The sequence below is a fragment of the Pteropus vampyrus genome, unplaced genomic scaffold (assembly GCF_000151845.1).
Source record: "Pteropus vampyrus isolate Shadow unplaced genomic scaffold, Pvam_2.0 Scaffold623, whole genome shotgun sequence".
In the NCBI taxonomy this organism is placed as follows: domain Eukaryota; kingdom Metazoa; phylum Chordata; class Mammalia; order Chiroptera; family Pteropodidae; genus Pteropus; species Pteropus vampyrus.
This window is the reverse complement of record NW_011889404.1, coordinates 437,748-459,332: the sequence shown is the minus strand read 5'-3', so window position 1 is coordinate 459,332 and position 21,585 is coordinate 437,748. Positions and strand designations below refer to the sequence as shown.

Genomic DNA, 21,585 nt, shown 5'->3' with positions numbered 1-21,585 from the left:
GGCCTCGCGCGCGGGTGTGACCCCCGCCCGGCCCTGCGGGCTCCTGGACCCGGCGGCCTGCGCGTCCCCGGGCGGGAGTGGGTGACAGAATGGTGTCTGTGCGGGTGGGGGTGTTGTGGCTTTGCCGCCTCCTCCTTGGCAGGCACGTTTCCCCGTTCCCCTCTTCTCACTTCCAAACAGGGACACCCCGGTTTTGACTTGACCTTATGCTCTCTGAGGAAGATGGGGTGGGGGAGGTGAAGCTTGGCCCTTGCCCATGGCCATGACCTGGCTCTGCGCCTAGTTTTCAAAAGCGGAGGGCCCTTCCCACCCAGAAGTAAATAGAGGAGGAGGAAGAGGAGGCAGCACTGCTGCCGAAACTGATCCAACAGGTTCTCATATGTTTGGGCCTCCGCAGGACCGGCCAGGGGCTGGGCAGGGTTGTGTGCCCTCTGAGGCTGCCAGGAGCAGAGCTGGGGGCAGAGATTGTGTGTGGTGGTGGGTGGTCCCTGATCCCCAGGGAGGAGAACCTACTGCTGATTTTAACTGCGGGACAATGTTTAAACATTGGCTGTAGTGTCTAGTCCTGCCAGTTCCCATGTGGGGAGCTAGGCAGCCAGATGTGACAGGGCCTGCTCAGGCTGGTCAGTGCCAGGCCTGAGTTCCTGTGACAGGGACCCCAGTGAGGAGGGAGTAAGACTCGGTGGGGCAGGGACACCCACTGAAATCTCCTGGGCTTCCCAGACTACCTTCCTGCTGGTGCCCAGGGGTGCAGAGACCCCAAAGATCATCAGAGCCTGGGATATGAACACTGGACTCTGATTAGACAGTGCTGCTATGCACACCCACCGCTTGGCATCCTCTCAAAGTTCATGGCCAAGGTGAGAGCTGCCATCTGATCCTTCACAACTCCTCAGTTTCAGAGATGGTGAGAAGGTGGCCCTGAGTGCCCTGAAAGTGAAGGGGCCTCTCCCTCCTTCCTACCCTCACCCCGGACCTGCAGAGCTCCCAGGGTGTCCAGGTTGGGGGAGGTGTGAGGTCCTGGAAGGACCTTTTTCTGACTGCCCAGGGGCCCTCTCCACCGGACTGGGGAGGCAAGGCCAGCTCTGAGCTAGACTTGGAGATCGGGTGGCTAGGCAGGGGAAAGGGGCTGAGGGTTGTTGGCCTGAGGGACTGGTGGCATTTGCTGGTTTGGCCCTGGCAGAGGTGTCCTGATGTTTTAAAGGCATCGTTTTGGGCAGGCCTTGTCTTTGTATTTCTTATTTCTTGTCGAAGGTCTTTGATTTGATCCCATACAGATACAGATTATTTGATTAGTGCAGATTCAGTTCCACCTATGTGGAGTGGCCCTGTGGTCTGAAAAGAAGGGGCTGTGCTTTCCCCCAGCCAAGGGGACATATCTCTAATCAAGGATCACGTGCAGAAGTGAGCCCTGAGGCTGGACTGCATCCTGGAGTCTCTACCTGCCTCTCCCCTCCCTCATGCCCTCACAGCCCTGGGTAAATCCACCCACCTCTCTGGGCCACCCTTTTCCTCTGTAACAGGAATGTATGTGACATGTTTCCCAATCTCCAGAAATTCCTAGATGACCTACTCCTCTTTCCAGATCCACCTACTACCTATACCGTTGTTTACTCCAGTTCAATAACTCATCTCACGTCTTAAAATTTTGAATATTCCATAACTTTTTATTTTGAGAGAATTTTAGACTTACCCAAGAGTTACAAAAATGGCAGAGCTTCCCCATTACTCCACCTCCCCTGAGTTAACGTCTCACCAGATCATGCTGTGAGCATGGAAACTGAGGCAGAAATGCTAGGCAGTATGTCAACCAGACTACAGGCCTTGGCAGGTTTATTTCGCCAAGTTTCCTGCTTACTGTTCATTTCCTGTTCCAGGACCCACAGTGCCTTTCACTCTCATGTCTCCTTACTCTCCAGAATATTTATTTTAGAAGGAAACTTTGTATCATTCCCTGAAGTAGAACTTTAGTATACTTGCCATAGACCTGAAAAAATAAACATAAACTGTAGAAGTAACAAATTCTGTCTTGTCCCACCTGTGATCCACTACATTCCTCAGTACACCCATTTTGGGGGAGATTGGAAGGGAGTCTCTGAGGTTACCCATGCTCACAGTAACTGACTCTGGGAGGATTCTGGCAATGCACCAGCTGACAACCTGGTTGTAGCAGCTCCTTTCTTGGGGCAGAGCCTGCTCCCGGGATGTAGTCCTCGTGGCACCCTCAGCACCCCTCACTACATTCTCTGGAGAGTCCTCCTCCCTGAGCTAGGCAGTAAGCATGGTCAGCAGGAAGCCAGGAGCCCATGTTCCACTCCGTCTTGACTGCGGCTGGTTACTCTTGGGCTGGGCACCTTGTTAGCCCAGCGGGCTGTCACTAGCACTGATTGGGCTTCACCTGGGAATTGGCTTTTATTAGAAAAGGATGGATTTTACAGCTAGTTGCCTTCTGAGCTGTCTTGTCTATGTGTTTGGTAGAGAAATGTGACATCACATCAGTGATGGTGACCCTTCTCCCCAGTAGGGTGCCACAAAACCACTTGGGCCTAGCACTGGACAGCTTCTTGTGTCTTCCACTAGATCCAGCACGCCCCTACACTCCTGCCTGTGGTGAGGCATCCGGATGCTGTGGTCCGGTTGGTTTAGGGGATAACCCAGCTACCTCACCTTGTCCCCACTCTGATGTAAAGAGTCTCTGTCTCTGGGAAATAAGAATAATTCTGTTAAACATCAGACATCCCAAAGCTTCTTGGCCCTCTTTCAGTCACCTGTTCTATTGAAGTGTTTTGGAAGCAAATCAGTAGAATTGATTTTAAAGAGTTTGAAAATCGAAGTTGCTGGGTAAGTCCTTCAGTGACAGAAGTTTCATTTATTTCTCAGTAAACATTTATGGGGGGTGTGTTCTGTGTGGGGTGCCATACTGGCTGTGGGATTCCTGGGCCAACAAAGCAGATCCCTTGCCTCTTACGGGATTTCTTTTATGTGAGCCAGACTTGTAGATCAAGAGTTTTATGCCAGCCTGGGGAGCCTTGTCAGAGTTGTGAGGAAACATCATGTGGTTTTGCAAACGTGGATGGGAACATCTTTTCGGCAGGAAGGTGGCATCCGGCGCCAGATGAGGAAGCCAGGCTCTTTTCAACAACCTTCATGTCTCAGGTGTGCCCAGTGTCCCACCAGCCTCCCCTTAGAATTGTGTCTCCATCTTTGCACCTCTCCTTCTCTTGCTCCGTCTTGATTCTTAGCTTTTGGCGTGGTGGATAACCTTAACCATGCACTCTGGAATGGGACCTGGCCCTTTAAGGGTGTAAGATCTGTGCTTTAAGCATGTAAGATCTGTCCACTGCTCATCCTTGGAAAAACAAAGTTAAAATTCCAACCAGTAGCTGGCTTTGATCTCAGAACACAAGAACTGAAGTCCTTGTGGTATTTGTCCAGGCAAATGGATAAACCAGCCTTTTATCTTTTTTTAAAAAATGCGGGTCTCCATCTTCTTTACGCTGACCATGGCCAGGATGGGGTGGGTCAGGGCCCACTGCTAAGCATGCTGCACGTTAGTTTCGCATGCCATACAATTAACCATTTTAAAGTGCAAAGTTTATGGCATTCGATACATTCAAAATGTTGTGCAACCATCACCTCTATATAGTTCCCAAACATTTTCATCACCCCAAAAGAAAACCACAAATCTCTTAAACAACAGGTTTCCATTCCTCTTCCTTTAGTCCTGGATTACCATCTATTTTCTGTCTCTATGAATTTATCTATTCTAGACATTTCATATAAAAGGAATCATACAATGTGTAACCTATTGTGTGTGGCTCCTTTCAGTTAACATAATGTTTTTAGGTTTATTCTTGTTGTAGCCTGTATCAGAACTTAATTGATTTTTTATGGCTGAATAATACTCCATTATATGGATAGACCAGAGTTTGTGTATCTATTCATCTGTTGATGGACATTTGGACTTATTCCACCTATGATTATTGTCAATAGTGCTGCTATGAGTATTCGTGTACAAATATTTGTTTGAAGACCTGTTTTCAGTTCTTTTGGGAATTATTGAGTCATGAGGTTATTCAATGTTCACCTTTCCGAGTAACCAACAAACTGTTCTCCATGGTGGCTGCACCATTTTACATTCTTACCACCAGTGTAGGAGCAATCTGATTTCTCCTCATCCTTACCAATGCTTGTTATTTTCTTTTTTTAAAATTATATGCATCCTACTGGGTGTGAGGTGGTATCTCATGGTTTCTATTTGCATTTTCCTACTGGCTGTTGATGTTAAGCATGTTTTCATGTGCTTGTTGTCTGTGTATCTTCTTTGGAGAAATGTCTATTGAAACATATTGCCCATTTTTAAATTGGGTTATTTGTTTTTTTATTTTTGAGTTGCAAGTGTTCTTTATATATTCTGGACACTGGATTTTTATCAGATATATGAGTTGTAAATCTTTTCCCATTTGTGTGTTGTCTTTTCATTTTTATGTAATGCCCATTGATGCACAAAGGTTTTTAATTTTTATGAAGTACAATTTATCTTTTTCTTCTGTTGCTTGTGCTTTTGGTGTAATATCTAAGAATGCATTGCCAAATTCAAGGTCATGAAGATTTACCCCTTTGCTTCTAAAAGTTTTATAATTTTAGCTTTTGTATTTAATTTTTTTATTCATTTTCAGTTAATTTTATATGTAATTTGAGGTAGAGATCCGACTTCATTTGTTTTCATGTGGGTATCCAGTTGTCCCAGTACCATTTATTGAAAAGAATATTCTTTTCCTGTTAAAATATTGATGGCCTTACTTAAAATCATTTGACCATACATATGAGGTCTGGACTGTATTCCATTTCATTGGTCTATATATCTCTTTTATGCCACTACCACACTGTTTTAGTTACTGTAGCTTTGTAGTAAGTTTTGAAATCAGAAAGTATGAGACCTCCAACTTTGTTCTTTCTTCAAATTTTTGTTTTGGCTTTTCAGGACTCTGCAATTCCATATGAATTTGAGGATTGACTTCTCTATTTCTGCAAAAAGGGCTGTTGTGATTTTGACAGAGATTGCATTGAATCTGTAGATCATTTTGGGTCGTATTGATATCTTAACAATATTATAATCTCTGATCCATGAGCACAGGCTATCTTTTAATTTAGATTTAGGTCTTTGATTTCCTTCAGTAATGTTTTATAGTTTTTAGTGTATGACTCTTTCATCCCTTGGTTAAGTTCATTCCTAGATATTTTATTCCTTTGGATGCTATTGTAAGTCGGATCATTTTTGTAATTTCTGTTTTGGATTGTTCATTGCTGGTACTTTTACCGTTTTTTTTTTTTTTTTAAATTACCTTTTAACATGTGGTGACTGAATTTCTAGAACCAGACATGTGCAGGGCGCAGGTGTTCATTTATGTGTACACATACTTAACTGCATGCCCACAGATGCTGTGGGACCAGAGTGTCTGCATGCCTGGGGGAAGGGGACTCCTTTCCATTTGAACTATAAGTGTTTGTTAAGCCTTGCCTGTGTCATTCTGGGCTAGTCATTTCCCCTACATGTGTGGAGAGCTCCTTATATTGTGTGGAGATCCCCTATGCAGGGCTCCATCTCCTTTACCCTGACTTTCGAGGAAGCCATAATGGGGCAGGTCTGGGCCCACTGCTAGGTGTGTTGTACATGAGCTCTCTGACCTTCCCACCACCCCTGAAGACTTGGTGGTGATGGGCTTTTCTGATCTGGAGGACGAGCAAACTCAGGTTGGAGAGATCAGCTTGTGGAGATAAAAAGGGCAACATGACGAGTTTGGATGTCAGCGATATGTCTATCCCACAGCTCCTCCACCAGTGCCTCTTTATTGATGAGAGTTATGGGGGGGGGTATCTGAGACCCCAGAAGGCAGGCGGGTCCCAAGGGACCTGAACCTGCAGGATGGGTCAGCACCGCTTCCTGAGCTGAGTAGAGCATGAGAACAGTGAACAAGTGCCTGAGATGGTAGCCTAGGCTGTTGAATGAACGATGCGCCATGTTTCCAAGGAAGCTTTAAGCAGTCTCTGGCTGTGTGCACCCTGGGCTGGGTCCCCCCAAACGGGGTGGCATTTTCTGCTTCACAGGGCCGTGGCCTGGGCACAGATCCTGCCTTTCTGGACAGTGTGAGTATCTGGATGGGCCTTGGAGAGTGCCTTGGTGCCAGGTCTGAGCCTCATCAACACCCATCCCTGGGGTAGCCAGACTCGGCTTGGATCTCTCAACTCACTGTGGCTGGCAATCCCAGACCAACATATATGTGAACTCTGATGCTTGAAGATCTTCTTGTAACTTTGCAACTTTGCGCTTCATTTTACTGTCCCCTTAGAAATCCCATCAAGGCAGAGTGTGGATGCGAATCTCCGGGAAGCTGGGCTGAGCAGGAAGGGCAGTGAGAAAGTGTTTTCTGGAACATGAAATTTTTCCCAGCAGGGCATGGGGCCCTTCCCTGCCCAGGCCCTATCTCACCACCTTCCTGGGCTGACCTGCCTTCAGCTGGAGAGATGACACAGATTTGGTGGTGGGGTTGGGCTCCATTTTCCTGCAGGAGAGACTGAGGCCTAGATTCTGGTGCAGCATGACACTTGGCATCCTGGAAAAATCCAGAAACTGCATCCTGATCCAGTCTGACTCCCAGATGAACAAGGCTGGGAGGGGCAGGTGGGGCTTCCTGAGAACTCCCCAGACCCTGTGTGGAGGGGGATCCTGCAGTACTACATGAAGCAACACAGGGGTGCATGTCGGAGCAGGAGGCGGGTTCTCCCTAAAGCTTCTTCTGCCTATGTTTGTGGAACTCCGAGGATTAGTTGCCATTGGTGCCTGTGGAGTCTCTTTCCCAGAATTTCTAACAGCTCTGGCTAATCTCTCCCCAGCTTTTTTGTATATGCAGCTCATAAAAAGAGAGCTTGCGGTGGTGGTGGTGGGGGGGGGGGTGTGTGGGGGGTGTTTCCTGCCACTCGTTTGCACCCAGCACCAGGTACTTTCTGTTATCTCCTCCTCTTAGCAGCTCCCTGAAGGCACTGTGGGCACTGCCCCCAGACCTGCTTCGGAGAATCTGGCTGGGAGAGAGCCAGCAGCTGACCCAGGTCACGCATTGATAAGTCATCCCTGGGGCTTTGCCCAGGCCTGGGGTACCTCCCAGCCCCACTTTCCACTCCAGTTGTCGTGAGCAACGAGGACAGTGTTGTGCAGTTCCTGCTAGTGCTTACAGACTGTGCTCACCCTGGACACCAAAGCAGCCAGGACTGCCCTGTCTCAGAAAACCTGGGCATTGCACACAGGCTGCTGTGGGGGTCAGGGGCTTGGCTCCTTGCCCGCCAAGTGAAGGAGCCTATCAGTTCATCTAGTCTAGCACCTCAGGGCAGTGAATGAAGCACTGAGGAAGGCTTGGGGTCCCTGTGCTACTGGGTGACAAATACCAGTGGCCAGCCCCATAGGCAGTATAGGGTATCCTTATGGCTAGGGCAGCTGGATGGTGGCCACAGGTGACCCAGAGTGCACCATGTCGGAGGGATGATGCAGTGGGGATGCCCCTGGACTATAGGCCAGGGATGGGAGTTCCCATTTTATCCTCAAGTTAGTATCTAGGGGCATAACATTCTCTAGTTCACTAAGTTCAGAGGGCTTTGGGCCATGTATGTAGGGGCAGATTGGAAAGAGACCAGCTAGGGGCCAGCTGGGCCCAGGAGTAAGGAATGGGGTCCTAGGGTCCTGGGGATGGAAGTCCTGTCAGTCCACCGAGCTTGCCCCTTGGGAAGGCTGGAGTCGCTGGATACTGCTCCTGCCCTGACCTCCACCTGAGATGCTGCAGGGTGGAAGTAATAGCTGCTGTTTGGCCTCAAGGTTCCCAGGGTCCATGTCATCATGGTGACCCTCTGACCCCAGTCTGGGTGCTTGGGTAGCCAGCCCCAGTCTGGTCCCGGCACTGCCATGGGCTTTGCTTGGGCCCCTGCCTGCCAAAAGCCCTTGCCACCTGTCCACTGTGCAGACATCAGACATTTGTAATTTGGTCCCAGCCCCAGATATGGAGGTGGACGTGTAACGCAGTGGGCTTTGGTGGGACTAGAGTGCACCACGTGGTTCTGCTTCTGCTGGCACTCAGTGCCTGTCTGTGCCTTGGGCTGTGAAGGAACCGAGTGCAGGATTAAAGCTTGGAGGAGGCAGACAGATTTGGGTTCAGTGTGAGAAAAAACTTTTTAATAATTGAAACTAGCCCCAAACTGGGCATATCAGGGGAAATAGTGTGTAGTTAGATCAGGGTTTCTCAGCCCGACTCTGTACATTGGGGCCGGGGAGTCTGATGGCAGAGTGTGCAGCTGCTTCCCTGGCCTCTGCCCACTAATCCAGGAGCACACACCCCCCCCAGCCCCCAGCTGTGACAGCAAAAGTGCCCTCATTTGTGACCAGATGTCCCTGGGGAACATAGTCACACCCAGTTGAGGGCAGGAGGCAACTGAACTTGTACAGAACGTGTTTGTGTTCATCAGACAGAAAATGGAGCTTCCGACCCCCCGTCTTATATTTATTTATCGTGTTAAGGAAAACTGCATTTATTCATTTAAAAATAGCAAATTGAATGAATTTGAAAATAGAATATTAGCTAATTTTTTTAAAAAATGAAAGAATATGTAGGGAAAGCTTGTCTTCCCCCGAATTCCAGCTCCAGAGATATCTGTTCATAGAGCACTTGGGTCACACAACCACCCCTCTCCATTTCCTCAGGAACACCAGTGTGCTGGGGACGCTGCTGTGCCTTTGACAGTGGGTCTCACACTCGCTTTGGGATGCATTTTCTCATCTCCTGGTCTTCAGGCTAGGGGCGAGCTTGCTTCTCATCTTGAGCTACTCTAGTTTTGCGCAGGGATCATTCTGGTACATACGGTTACTGGCATGTATGCAAGTGTATTTGTTGGTAAAGTCCACGATGTAAGGTCTTGGGGTGAAAGGTGCCCACAGTTTTTCAGGTTTTAAAATCTTCAGATGTACCAATTTGGTACAAATTGTACCAGTTTTCCTCCATACCAGGCAGCACTGTTTCTGAACTTTTTGATTTTTGTCAATTCAAACAGGAAGGTGAAACATTGTATCTCACTGTAGTTTTAGTGTACAGTCATGTTATACTACATTATGTGTTATTTTTATTATTGTTTCAGCCTGCAGTTGTCTTAATTATTGAGCTCACTCAACTTTTAAGTTCTTTCCTCCCTGCCATTGTAGGATTTTATAAGTGGCCCAGATGCTTTCTAATGAAGACAAAAAGAGCAGGTTAAATCTGAGAGGTAACTGAGAGACAGCCTTCCTCAGATAGGTGATGCGAGTGTCCCTGTCCTTTCCCTCCTCCTGCCCCAGCGGCTCTCCGGGCCCCCTAGACCTCTGGGACTGGCAGAGGCTGAAAGCTTACCTGTTTACTAAATAGCGCCTCTCCCTTTCTTCTGAGTCCTGCTATGAGGTCAGCCTTCATTTTGTTTTCCTCCAAACTTTTTATTTTAGAATTGGTTTAGGTTTACAAAAATATTGCAGATATGGTAGAGTTTGTGCCTGTCTCTAGCTTAGTTTTCCCAATTGTTAACACCTCACATCACCGCTGTACCCTGGTCACAGATAAGGAGCCCTTGCTCCATCGCCATCCATTGCCTTCTCCTGGTTCTCTTACCAGAGGCCTTGTGTGCCCAGCTGTCTGGTCTCCTTGGCCCCCTGCTCTCCTGGTAACTTCTCAGACTCCTTTGTCCTGTGACCCTGACACCAAAGACCCTTCATGGTTTCTGTGCTTTTGAGGAGCCATGTCTCAGACTCGTGCACCCTCCTCTCAGGCACCCTCACACGCCCCAGCCCTCATGTGAGCACCCTGACTGCTCATGGAGCCTCCTGTGGTCCTCCAAGGAAGCAGCATCACTCAGTAGCCCCTTGGTAGTTCCTGAGGCATGGACACAGGGATGCTCTCCACATGGCCCTGATCATAAGGGCTACCGTTTAGGGTCACAATACTTTTCCCTCTTCACAGTTTCTTCTAGGTCTCCAACTTATATTATGTTAGATTTCAAACTACTCTTTGGAAAAGAAAGATGCAATTAGATTGGCCTTTTGAACCTCCTCTCTGAAAAGCTGATTAAGTGAAGAGTTCGGGCCACTCCAGTCCCTGCCTCACAGGCACATGTTGTGCTGTACACTCTGGCTCCTGCCTTCCATACACACCTTTGGAGCAGGATGTCCCGGGGGCACTTGGTTTAAGCCCCTCTTTCACAAACGAGAAATGGAGGCTGCATACCAGTTTCCTCTCAGTTTCCTGCTGCTCTTTGCAGACCCTGAGGTGTCCCCACAGAAAGGATGGACCCTCTTGGTTGGTTCTGTCCGTAGGGTAGGGCCCCTGAGTCCCGAGCAGCACACACTGAGTGTGGAGCCTGTGCCTCCTGTGACTCAGTGAGCAGTGCTTGTGGCCCCACTCCCAGGTCTTCGTCGTGTGGCCTGGCTGCCCCTTCTCAGCTGGGGGGCTGTGGCCAGCTGGACTTGAGGTTCTGGGATCAGGAGGCTACTTGATGCTTATTCGATCAAGGCCTGCCTTCCCTGCAGGCCCATTTGTGGTTTTGGGGGCTTCTTTGTTACCTGGGGACCTGGCCAGCTCTCAAAGGTCCCAAGGCCTGCTCTCTCTTTGGAAGCATGGGTCAGGAGCCAGCCCATCACCAGCTTCCCTCAAAGCTGGCCACTGGAGGCCTGAGGTGCTGCAGAGCCAGCTGGCTTGTCTTTTTTCCTCCATGTCTCTCCTGACAGTCTGGGATTCTAGGATTCAGGTCTGTTCTTAAACTCCTGGGGGAACCTTGTGTAGACAGTCACTTTGCTGAGGCTATTGGTCTGGATGCAGGAGGACATACCTGAGTGTCCACTTCTGGATAATGTGCAGTCACTCCCGGCACTGGCCTGTCAGCGTGATGTGAACACACTCCTAGTTAATGAAAGAAAAGACTCTTGGTGAAGTCACCCAGTGACACTTGGCAGTCTGCCCTTCTTACCCACTGCTTGGCAAGAGAATCCTTCCAAGTCTTTCTGGAAATGTCCCATCTGCAGGGTGGAACTTATGGATGAGGCATAATTCTGTGCTGTCTGGTGTCTGTCAGTGAGTGTCCCTTGGATGGACATAAGGCTCTGGTGCTCCCTCTGTGTGAAGTCCATGTGTGCCACATCTTGTCCTCAGATGGCTCTGTGAGCCAAATGGGGATCCTTGATTTAGGGATGGGAATACCAATACTCAGAGCAGCTCAGGAGCCCCAGGTACATGCTGCTAGACTGGAAGTGGTTTGGCATAGCCGGTGTCCTTTCACCATGCTCACTGACCCCCAGCCAGTGCTGGCTGCTGTTGAAGTGTCCCTGGAAGTCCATCTTATGGCATCTTAGCCTCATGGTCCCGGTGCCACAAGGGTCGGGAACCCCTCAGAAGGCACTTGCCGTAGGAGGCCACAGTGCTGACCCTGTTCCAAGTCCCACACCCTGCAGTCATGGCCTCTGGAGCCCTGGGAAGGACCTGGCCAGAGCCTGTCCAGGTTTCCATATCCTAATCTTTGCTTTTCTTGTCCTTTATTGGGAGAAGGTGGGAGGCAAAGAACAGATCACAGAATGTTCCAGTAGGACAGGACCTTGGAGAGCACCAGTCTCTCCCTTCTCCAGATGCAGCAGCAGTGGGGACCCAGCCCACCTTTCTTTCTAGGGCTGCCTCCTAGAGAATTGAAGCATAGAGCTGGTCCCCAGGCCCCACCCCCAAGTACCCTCCATGTTGGTGCCCTCAGGGATGTGGGGGAGCCTATAGATAAGGGCCTCACCTCCCTTGGTCTAGAGTCCATATTTCTGTTAATGTGACCTTGGACTGTATTTACTCTCAGGTCAAATTTGTCTTCCCAGTCATCTTGTGAATCTCTCAGTGTTTTTTATCCAGGTGGCAGGCTGTAATTCTCAGAGCTTCCAAACAGAGATATTTGCTCTACGACTGCATACAATTTATTTCCCTAGAAATGGCTGGAATAGGTGCTCCAAAACCTGCTTCTGATTTTTAAAGCAACCATGTCTTTATCTGGAATATCTGTTAAAAATCCACTGGAATAGGTTTAAAAACAGAGAGACATTCTGCACATTCATTTACTGTATCAAGGATTCCAGACTGAGATGATAAAGTTGAAGGGATGATTAAGTAAATTGTAATATACTCACAATAGGAAATTATGCAGTTATTAACAATGATGTTTACAATAAGGTTTTAATAATATGTGAAAAAGTTTATGCTATACCATTAAATGGGAGCAAAAGCAACATTCAGCATTGTCTATATAGTATGATAGTCAATGTTCATTACTTAAAACAGAAAACACAGGAAGGAAAGACGCCAACATGTTAAAAGGTCTAAGAGTATTTTTTTTTTCCTACTGATTTTCTACTTCACTTTCCAGTTTATTCGGAGCATAATATTACTTTTATAATCAGAAATAAAATAATTACAAAAATAATATTGACAATGTAGAAGTCATCCCGCCCAACCTTTCATTTCACAGATTTTGTGGACTGTGGGTTTTATAGACACTAAGGCTTGAGTGTCTCTCCACTTCACAGCTGGGAGCAGGCAGGGGATGTCCACTCCAGGACCCCTGACTCTAAAGGCCATGGTGGAGTGGGAGTGTCTTTGCCTTTCCGACACCCCGCCTTCTGAAGTGACCCCCCAGTAATGCATGTTGCCTAGCCTGCAGCCTGTCTTTTGAGAAGGGGCCCCATCAGCACCCATGACCTGAGCTGCCCCAACAGTCCCTGTGCAGGTGGAGTTTCAAGGCTCCTAGGGCCCTGCCGAGTCAGATCCCCATGTCCTCCTTTGGGATTATCCCAGGGGTGGGGGCCTTAGGCTGGTGAGTTGGGAGTGGACCCCCACTGCACTAGGAAGAGCAACTGAGGCCCTCTGACCTCAGACCCCGTGACTTCCCAGAACAGCAGGACCGTCCTGTCTCCAGCTACTCTCGTGCCCAAGTGTCCTACCCTACGTGGGGACCCAAGTACACAGCAGCTTTGGAGGACATCAAGGCCCATGAACTGAGTTTCCTCAGTGTGCCTTGACATTTTCCTTCTACAGACCAGCAACTAAGCTCCTAGTTACTGCTCTCTGCATGAGGGGAGAACAGCTGGGGCCTTTTGTCACAGAATGTGTGGTTTGCAAGGCCGATGAGGGTCTGACCCCAGTGGGGGCCCCTGAATAGAGCCTAACAGACAGTCTTACCAGATAGGCTGAGGGCATGGACCAGCACAGGCTAGTTCCAGTCCGAGGTGTTAGTACTCTGCAAACGGGAAGTCCTCCTGCGTGGGCCTTTAAACCATAATTTACAAATACTAAATGATTACTCATATACACTCAGATACTTACAGATACTAAGTTATATTTACAGATGCTCTGCCTGGAGGTAGAGTAGGGCAACCTAAGCCACTTTCAGTTGGATCTACTTTCGGTATGACAGTAAAGATAGAATTCCGAAAATAATAATGTACGCCTTGAGAAATTTAGGATTTGGTTTTCACAGAAAATATTTTCTGACCACATTCACAGTATGATCATTCATTTTCACAATGCTCATTCTGGAATAGCCTGAAAACACCGTGTCTGTGTCTGTGCACTTGTCCTTTTCTGAGTGTGCCAGACACACTTTGTACTGCACGTGAATGCACATGGGTACAGATGCACCACCAGGCACACATGCTTTACAGTGTGCATGTCCACACTGCTGGTCTATACCACTTGTGTGCATGTCCGAAGAGACCCTGTTCTGCTCTTTTTCTTACACAATTTACAAGATTTTTAAAAATTTTTCAGCTATTTATTTATTTTATTTTTTATGGTGACATTGATTAACAAAATCCAATAAGTTTCAGCTATACACTTTAATAGTAAGGCATATATATATTTACACTATGTTCACCTCCTATAATTGGATTTCTTTCTCTTATCACATATTTGACCCCCTTTACCCCATTTACCTCCCCTTCTCCCTCCCTCTAAGCTTTTCTGAAGTATAATCGACAAATAAAATTATAATATGTGTAAAGCGTACACCATGATGATTTGATGTCCGTATACTTTGTGAAAGGATTCCCACCTTCACATCCCTCACCTCGCATAGTCACCCATTTCTCTGTGTGTGTGAGAACACTGAAGTTTTTAAGTCTTGGCAGATTTTAAGTATACAACACAACATTATGAACTCTAGTCCCTATTCTGTATAGCAGATCCTCAGACCTTACTTGTCTTGTAGCCGAAAGCTTGTTCCTCTCCCTAATTCTTCTTTTTACAAAAGTATCTTGTTCTTGGTGGACCTGGGGTTCCTGTGAGGGATTCCATCAAACAGAAGGTCGATATCCTGAAGTCGATCCACTTACTCTACTTCACTGAGCGTCATATTAACTTAGTTTCACTCCTCTCTCACGGGACTGGGTCATACCATAATATTTCAGATTTGATAACTTGTCTCTGTTTGAATCATTGTGTCCATGGCAGCCAGCATGAGTGCACATTTCCTTAGTTGCTCATTTACCAACCGTCCAACTTCTTGGGCAAGCTGCCTCCTGATTCCACGTTCCTGACCCTTCTGTTTAGTAGGGCTCCTTCTCTCTTGTTTTCTGGGTCCGGGATCTTTGCTGAGACAGCTATAGGGTGCTCAAAGCCTAAGGTCAAGCACATGGCTATCGTGGTAGGCAACTTTGGACAAATGTGTCACGAGGTTTCCTTGTTTCTATCAGGACCCCGTGCCCATAGCAGAAGGAAGACAGTTGCACGTAGCACCAGCCAGCACCCCCTACCTGTTTTGGCACCTCCCGTAGCTCAGCTGACTGGCTGCTGCAGTTCTTTCTTCAAGAGGGCCGGCCTGCCCCTGCAGCCTTCAGCTGCTCATCCCCCTGGATGGGAGGCCTGCTGCCTGTGGTGACCAAAAACTCAGGGGCCCAGGAGAAGTCTAGATGCCACTAAGAGGAGACAGGAAAGCCTGACTCACACAGTCTCAGCATGCTGTGAGCCCTGCTTATTCCGACAGGTGAAATTGGTCGTGTCTTTAATGACACGGCCCCCCTGAATGTGGACCTGTGCTTGGTGGGAGCTTTGCCAACTTCCGTGTCACTAGAACCTTGAGACATGGCTCCCATTCCACTGGAAAGGCTGCGGGAAAGGACACTGGGTGTTTGCAAAAGATGGACAGTCAGCAGGGTGCCCAGGGTGCCCTGACTGAACTTCCATGAGTGGCGATGCTGAGCAGGAAAGCTGGAAGTGGCAGCGTCCATCTGTCCCAGCCCTCGTGGCTGTCACCTCACCTGCTGGATGAAGGTTCTGGTGTCTTGGCACCTCCCGAAGGGGTCTGCTGCCCTTCAGGCTGTGGGAAAGCCCGGGAAGCTGGCCCTGAGGTTGGGAAGGGTTTCGCCTGGTTGGGGAGCTAGGCTGGGGAGGGCCTTCCTTAGGGCCTTCCAGATGGATTGGCTCCGCTGAGGGCCTGGGGCTTGGCTACCAAGTGATGGTTCTTGGTGCTCGGCTACCAAGTGGTGGTTCTTGGTGCTCAGGTCTATCCTTCTGTCATGTCCTTGAGAGTGGCACTCCTGGTGCTGGCCCAGGTGGCTGGGTTTCTCTGCCCCAGCACTGGCTGTGGTTCAGGACAGAGCCTAGCAGGCATCTTTTTGGCCCCAGCCCTTGGAAGGTATAGTCGGCCTCAAGGGGATTCCCTCATGTGTGCATCCCTTGGAATTTGTTTGAGTGGATTAGTCACCAGGACCCCAGGAGGGGGTCTGCCACAGCAGTCCCCACACAAGGAACTGGAATCACCTCAAGGGGACCCAGGAGGGCATTTCCTCGAAAAGCTGCCCCTACTATGTCCTGTTGGCCCTGCCCCACAACATCCCAACAGCATGGGGTCTGACCCGACCAAGCCCCCACCTTTTCCATGTGTTTGCCCTCGGAAACTGTTTTTATTGTGCATGTTCTTTGTAAGTGATTTCATTTGCACTGGTTGTTCTGTAGCCTGTTTCTTCCCTTCAACACAGGCCTCAGGGAGCCTACCCATTGGACCCTTGTTGCCATGGGGACTCAGGGGTGGCTCCACTGGCCATCCCTCTATGGGGAGGTGGGGCAGCTCAGACACCCATCCCCATGTACCCTTTGGGGGCTCCTGAGGGTGGTTCCAGGGGTGCTCCTGGGGCGGGGGCTGCACTCATGGTTGTTACGTCCAGCGTGTTTACCTGACAGTGGCAGGATAGGCAAGGATCAGGTAGCACTGGCCTGGCCTCAGGGCACCCACTAGAGCAGGCTGACACTATCACACCGTGATGCCACCAGCCCCCCATGACCCCAGGTCAGTCCTTCCTTTCTGACAAGTCAAGAAGTTAGGCTTCAGTGGACTGAAGAGGGGTTTCGGACACATTCCAAATGAGTGACGGCCAAAGTGGTGCAAGGAAGTGGGGTGCCTGGAGATTGGAAAGCGCGATTTTAAAAAATCGAGTGAAGATTGTGCTGTATTCATTGTTTGAAGATGGGAACCTGTGCCAGCAAACAGCTGTGAGGGACCTGGCTACCGCTGGGGACACTTGATGACCATTCCTGCATTTTACTTTTCCTGGACTGGCCTACAACATGAAATGTCATAGCTGTGGCAGAAGGGCCCAGCCCCTCATTTCACCTGCAGGGGGAATCTGAGCCAGAAGGGGAATTAGAGGTGTAGGTAGGGGTGCCAGATAAAAAGTTTGGATTTCTGTTTATTTGAAATTTAAATTTTACTGGATGTTTTTATTTGCTAACTTTGGCCACCCTCAGTGCAAACCAGCCCTGTGTCTTTGTCAAAAAGATTTTTGGGCCACAAAGGTGGACTTCCAGGGTTTTAGCATTTCTCAGGGGTAGGGGGAATCTGGCTAGTAGGACGTCCTGTGTCCCTGAGTTCTGTTCACACTGCTTTTCTGTGAGAGAAGCCTGTAGTGTGTGTGTGTGTGTAATGTGTGTGTGTGATGTATGTGTGTATGGTATATGGCATATATATAGTGTATCGGGTGTGCGTGTGTGGTGTGTATAGTGTATATGACAACCATAAATAGTGGAGTAGGATGTGGCAGCCTCTGCTAGCATTTGGAGAATTTAGGGGAGGTCCTCATTAATCCTCAAAGCCATGAGTGCCACACGGTTTCTCCTGAAAGGAAAGAGGCCACACTGGGAGGAAGAAGGTCAAATTTTCTAGAGCTTCACCTGTGTGATTCTCTTAGTCTAAAATCCAACGTGTGGGAGCCCCAGCCACCCCAGACCCACTGCTCTGCTAGTGTGAGGCTGCCTAGCCTTCTTGCAACCTCAGATCTAAGTGGCCATATCCCTCTTGAGGCCTGAATGAGCCCCTCACCTGTCCTACCCTCTGCCTTCTTATCTGTAAAATGAAAATGACAGGGCCACCTTGGAGGTTGCAGTGAGGATTGAGGCCCAGGCCAGTGCCCACTTTGTGGTTTTATCCTGGCACCCTGTCAGTCCCAGAGCTATGGCAGGAAGCTGAAGACCAGGGTAGACGGGGAGGATGGGGTCTCAGCTCTCTATCCTACAGCCCAGAGGTGCACAGACGGAGGACACAGGCGCAAGTCTTGGGGAAGCCGGTACCCAGGCCCTGACCAGCTGGGGACTCGGGCTCCATGGGGAGCCAAGCTTTCTGATAGGGGCATTCATCCTCTGTGTTCAAGGAGCAGTAACTTTTGTAGTCTGGGATTTATGAAAGAATATGAAGAGTGACCTCAGAGAAGTAATTCTGTGATAACTGCATAGCTGCATTCAAGTGTTTCTAGAATTTCGCTGAAAGCACACAGACTGGCTGGGGTTGGGCCCCAAGCAGAGCCTACTTGGGTTTGGCTGTCCCTGTACACACAGCCCAGGACAAGAGTTGCTTTATTGTCAAAAAAGTTGTAAGTAGCATCACTTCATAAAATAGTTCACTTTAAAATGTAAAAAAATTTAAATTATAAAATAGCTCAGGCTTGAGAGAGAGAAAGAATATCATGACAGAGTAGTGCTGAATTTACAGACATGCTCAGACTGGTGGAAAACATATCAAAGGGGGGTCCAAGTTTTTTTTTTTTTTTTTTTTTTTACCAACTCTCTTGATTTTGGTAAAGCAAAGAGAAGAAGTTAGCTGACTGGGCTTAAAGAATCAGCATTTTGTATTCCTCAGCATTTTGGGACAAGTAATTGTGTGCTGGCAGGAGGGCTGGCACCCCAGCTCCTCACACTGTTGCCAGAAGAGGCTCTGTGGTCCTGGGGGGACCCGAGAGCCCTGTCAGTCCCAGCAGCTAATGGACATGCCAGCAAGGTTCTCAGGAGGGTGTGTGCCCAAGCCCCTGAGGAACATGGAAGCAGCAATGGCAGGAATGTTGTGGAGAATAGGAGCAGGATCCTGGTCCAGGCATGTGGCCTTGAGAAGGCAGTGCGCTTCTGCAGCTACTTAACACCCATCCTGCTCAGCAGGTGTTTCAGGAGCTGGGCCGCTCCTTTCCTCAGCTCCTCACAGCCCTTGGCTGCATCTCTTCTCACCTCCTGGAGCTGTTTTTACTTATGTTGGACCTTCTTGTTCTCTTTCATGGCCCTTAACTCTGCTTTCACATCTTTCCATCTTTCTCTCTCTGTGTTACATTCTGGTGACTCCAGTTCACCATTTCTCTGAACTCGATGGAAGTATTACACAAGTGTGTCAAATGTGTTGTTTAAACTTTTAGTAGCATTTGGTTTTAATATCATTTTTTATTTCTCAAAGTTCTTGTTTTTCATATTTGTCTGATCATTTTTTTCTAGTGTGTGCGAATGTTTCACACTTTCGAATCTTTAGTTCTATAATCATTTAAAATGATTTTACTTCTATTAGATGATTATCATATGATATACTTGGGACTTTAGTCATATGTTCACTCACAGTAGATCATTTTGTGTTTGGAAATTTGAGACTCAGGGGGAAGGCCTGTCCTCCTGCGGCCCTGTGAGTGAGGCCACCGTCCTCACCCAGGTCTGTCTGAGCATGGCTCACATGCACCTGCCCCACAGTATGGTTTCACAGGGCTGTTGGAGCCTCTGGAGTGGTCCCCCCAAACGCCTTCAGGGACCTTGTCCTGTGATAAGTAGTGTGGGACTATGAAAAGAGGTGCTGATCAGGAAAGCCACCTGCATTGTGGTCAGGAGAAACGAGGCCCTACAGCACGTCCACCCCCAGTCCTACCATGGACTGCGGCCCTGCTTCTACTCCATGGCATTCAGGTGCATGTCTCCATGGCTGGAGACACATCTCGATGTGCTAAACATTTCTCGAATTTTTCCATGGCTTCAGAATTCCCAGGGTATGGCTGCCCGTGAGTTCCCTGGTTGGTGGCATCCCTGCCTCAGGCCTCCCTGTGTGAGGCACTGGGAGAGAGCATTGGAAACCCCCAGAACCATCTTTTTCTGTTCTTTGGAATCATGTCTTTGGGCAGAGTTCCTGCAGTGAGGCCCTGAGGCTAGTCATGTGACTCACATACTGCAACGTTGCCCTTCAGGATTCTTAAGTGTGATTCCAGTGCTATGACAGGCTGGCCAGGCCATGGGGAGACAGAACCTTTGGTTCTCCCAGGGGGCCCTGCCCAGGAGTCTCTCCAGCAGGGAGGATGCGATACGGAGCTAAGGGGGCCCTGCCCAGGAGTCTCTCCAGCAGGGAGGATGCGATACGGAGCTAAGGGGACCCCTGAGTCGCTTGGATAAGTGGGGATGCAGACTTAAGAACAAAGCCAATAAATGGAAAAGGACACTCAGGTCAGTGGCCTTTTGTCTCAGGGTCCCCTGTCTGAAGAGGCAGCTGGCCCAGACAGTGGCACTGGTATGGGAACCTTGCAGATGTGGTATTGGTGCCCTGGTTCTTAGTGTACAGATGAGACAAGGGCTGACCTAAATATGTGCTTCCCTCCCATCAGCTCTTGGTGGGAGCAGCCAAGTCTGGGAAGGTACAGTGTTCCTGGCTGGGGCTGGCACTTCCAACCACAGAGCACAGGGTGTTTGCAAGTGGTGGATACAATCTATGCTGTGGTTATTTTTGAGTTGCCATAGATCTCCCAAAGTACTGTCGATGCTGGGTTCCTGCTACCCACACACCTGGGTCCTGAACCATCCCCCACTCACAGCCCAGCCCTCACCTCAGCTTCTGAGGCCCTTGCACCTGCTGCTAGAACATTCACCGCAGGGGCCACCCCAAGGGGTCCAGGATGTCCCCATCATCTGCAGATTCAAGTGGCATCTTCGGTCTGGGTCAGAACATGCTGTGTGCACCCCAAGTTCCTGGCAGCCTATCTTGCCAGGACCACACAGACTCCTTGGTGCACCCTGAACCTTTGCCCAGCAGTGGCCCTTACCAGCACACCTGCCTATGGAAGGAGACCTCACCCTCCTCTGAGAACTTGCCCAGGATGCTGCCCAAAGGCTGCTTCGATGGCATTCCCATGGGGTTGTGTGTAGGTCTAGCACAGTGTACTTGTCTTAAACGCTTACCTTGACATCACCCATTAGTCAGCACCTGGAGGCTGTCCAGTGGCCACCTCCAAGGCAAGGCTGTCTGTAGTCGTCCTGGACACCTGCTGGCCAAGGGACATTTCTGCTGACTTTGGGGGGACACCCTGCCTCTGATCTGGGAGAAGATGAGGGAGCATTGGGAGCACCAAGACGGAGTGAGATAAGGAGGCTGCTCTGAGGTGGAGAAGTCAGATGGTGCTCCAGACCAAGAGGCAGATGGTGCTCCAGACCAAGAGGCAGATGGGCAGTGGGGGCTTGGAGTACTGCATTCACCAGGTGGGGCTGAATGCAGTTGGTCACCTGACTCTGCTCCTGGTATCAAGAAATTGGAGAGGAGTGGGCTTGGTGGGTGGCTGGGGAGCAAGAGACCTTGCTTTTAAATTTAAGGTGATGATAATTCTTTATATTCGTTTAGAATTCTAAATTAAATAGCACACTTCATGATCTCATTACCCAATAAGTCAGTATTTCTTATGTCCTAGTCCTTGTCCATTTGCTTGCTCATGTTTTACTCATTTTAAGTAATATCTGAGATAGATATTGTTTCTGTAAGTTTTGATTAGTATTTTGTTTATAAGGTTTTCCCATTTTGACAGCTTTTCGCCAGCATTCTCACCAGATGACTCCACACTTTTCTCTAGGATCTTTCAGTTAGTAAGTGTGCAGACAAACATGCAACTTTTCCTTTTTGATTTTAAAAAAATAGACTTAATTTTTAGAGTAGTTTTAGATTTATAGAAAGATTGAATAGAAAGTACAGAGTTCCCATGTACCCCTTCATTCATCCCCCAGCCTCCCCTATTATTAATATCTTGCATTAGTATGGTACATTTGTTACAATTCATGAGCCAATACTGATACATTATTACTAACCAAAGTCTATAGTTTACAGTACGGTCACTCCTAGTGTTGTATACTCTATGAGTTTGGATGAATATATAATGACATGTCTCTACCATTGTAATATCATATAGAATAGTTTCAGTGCCCTTAAAATCACAGGTGATCCCTCTCCCCATCTCCTTCC

At 48.7% G+C, this 21,585-nt stretch overlaps 1 protein-coding gene across 4 annotated transcripts in view; it reads left to right on the top strand.

The window, feature by feature from the left end:
• Positions 1-564: 564 nt before the first annotated feature.
• The window catches only part of PHF2 (PHD finger protein 2), a 91,529-nt gene continuing 70,508 nt past the window's right edge, over positions 565-21,585 (top strand). Inside the window, exon 1 of one of the 4 annotated variants that reach the window (XM_023525776.1) lies at positions 565-860. In XM_023525776.1, the coding sequence (XP_023381544.1) occupies positions 817-860 (44 nt within the window). In that variant the 5' untranslated portion in view covers positions 565-816. Of the gene's footprint in view, positions 861-2,735; positions 3,157-21,585 lie in introns of those variants that run through there. The other 3 variants (XM_023525777.1, XM_023525775.1, XM_011384781.2) reach the window with 3 other exon arrangements.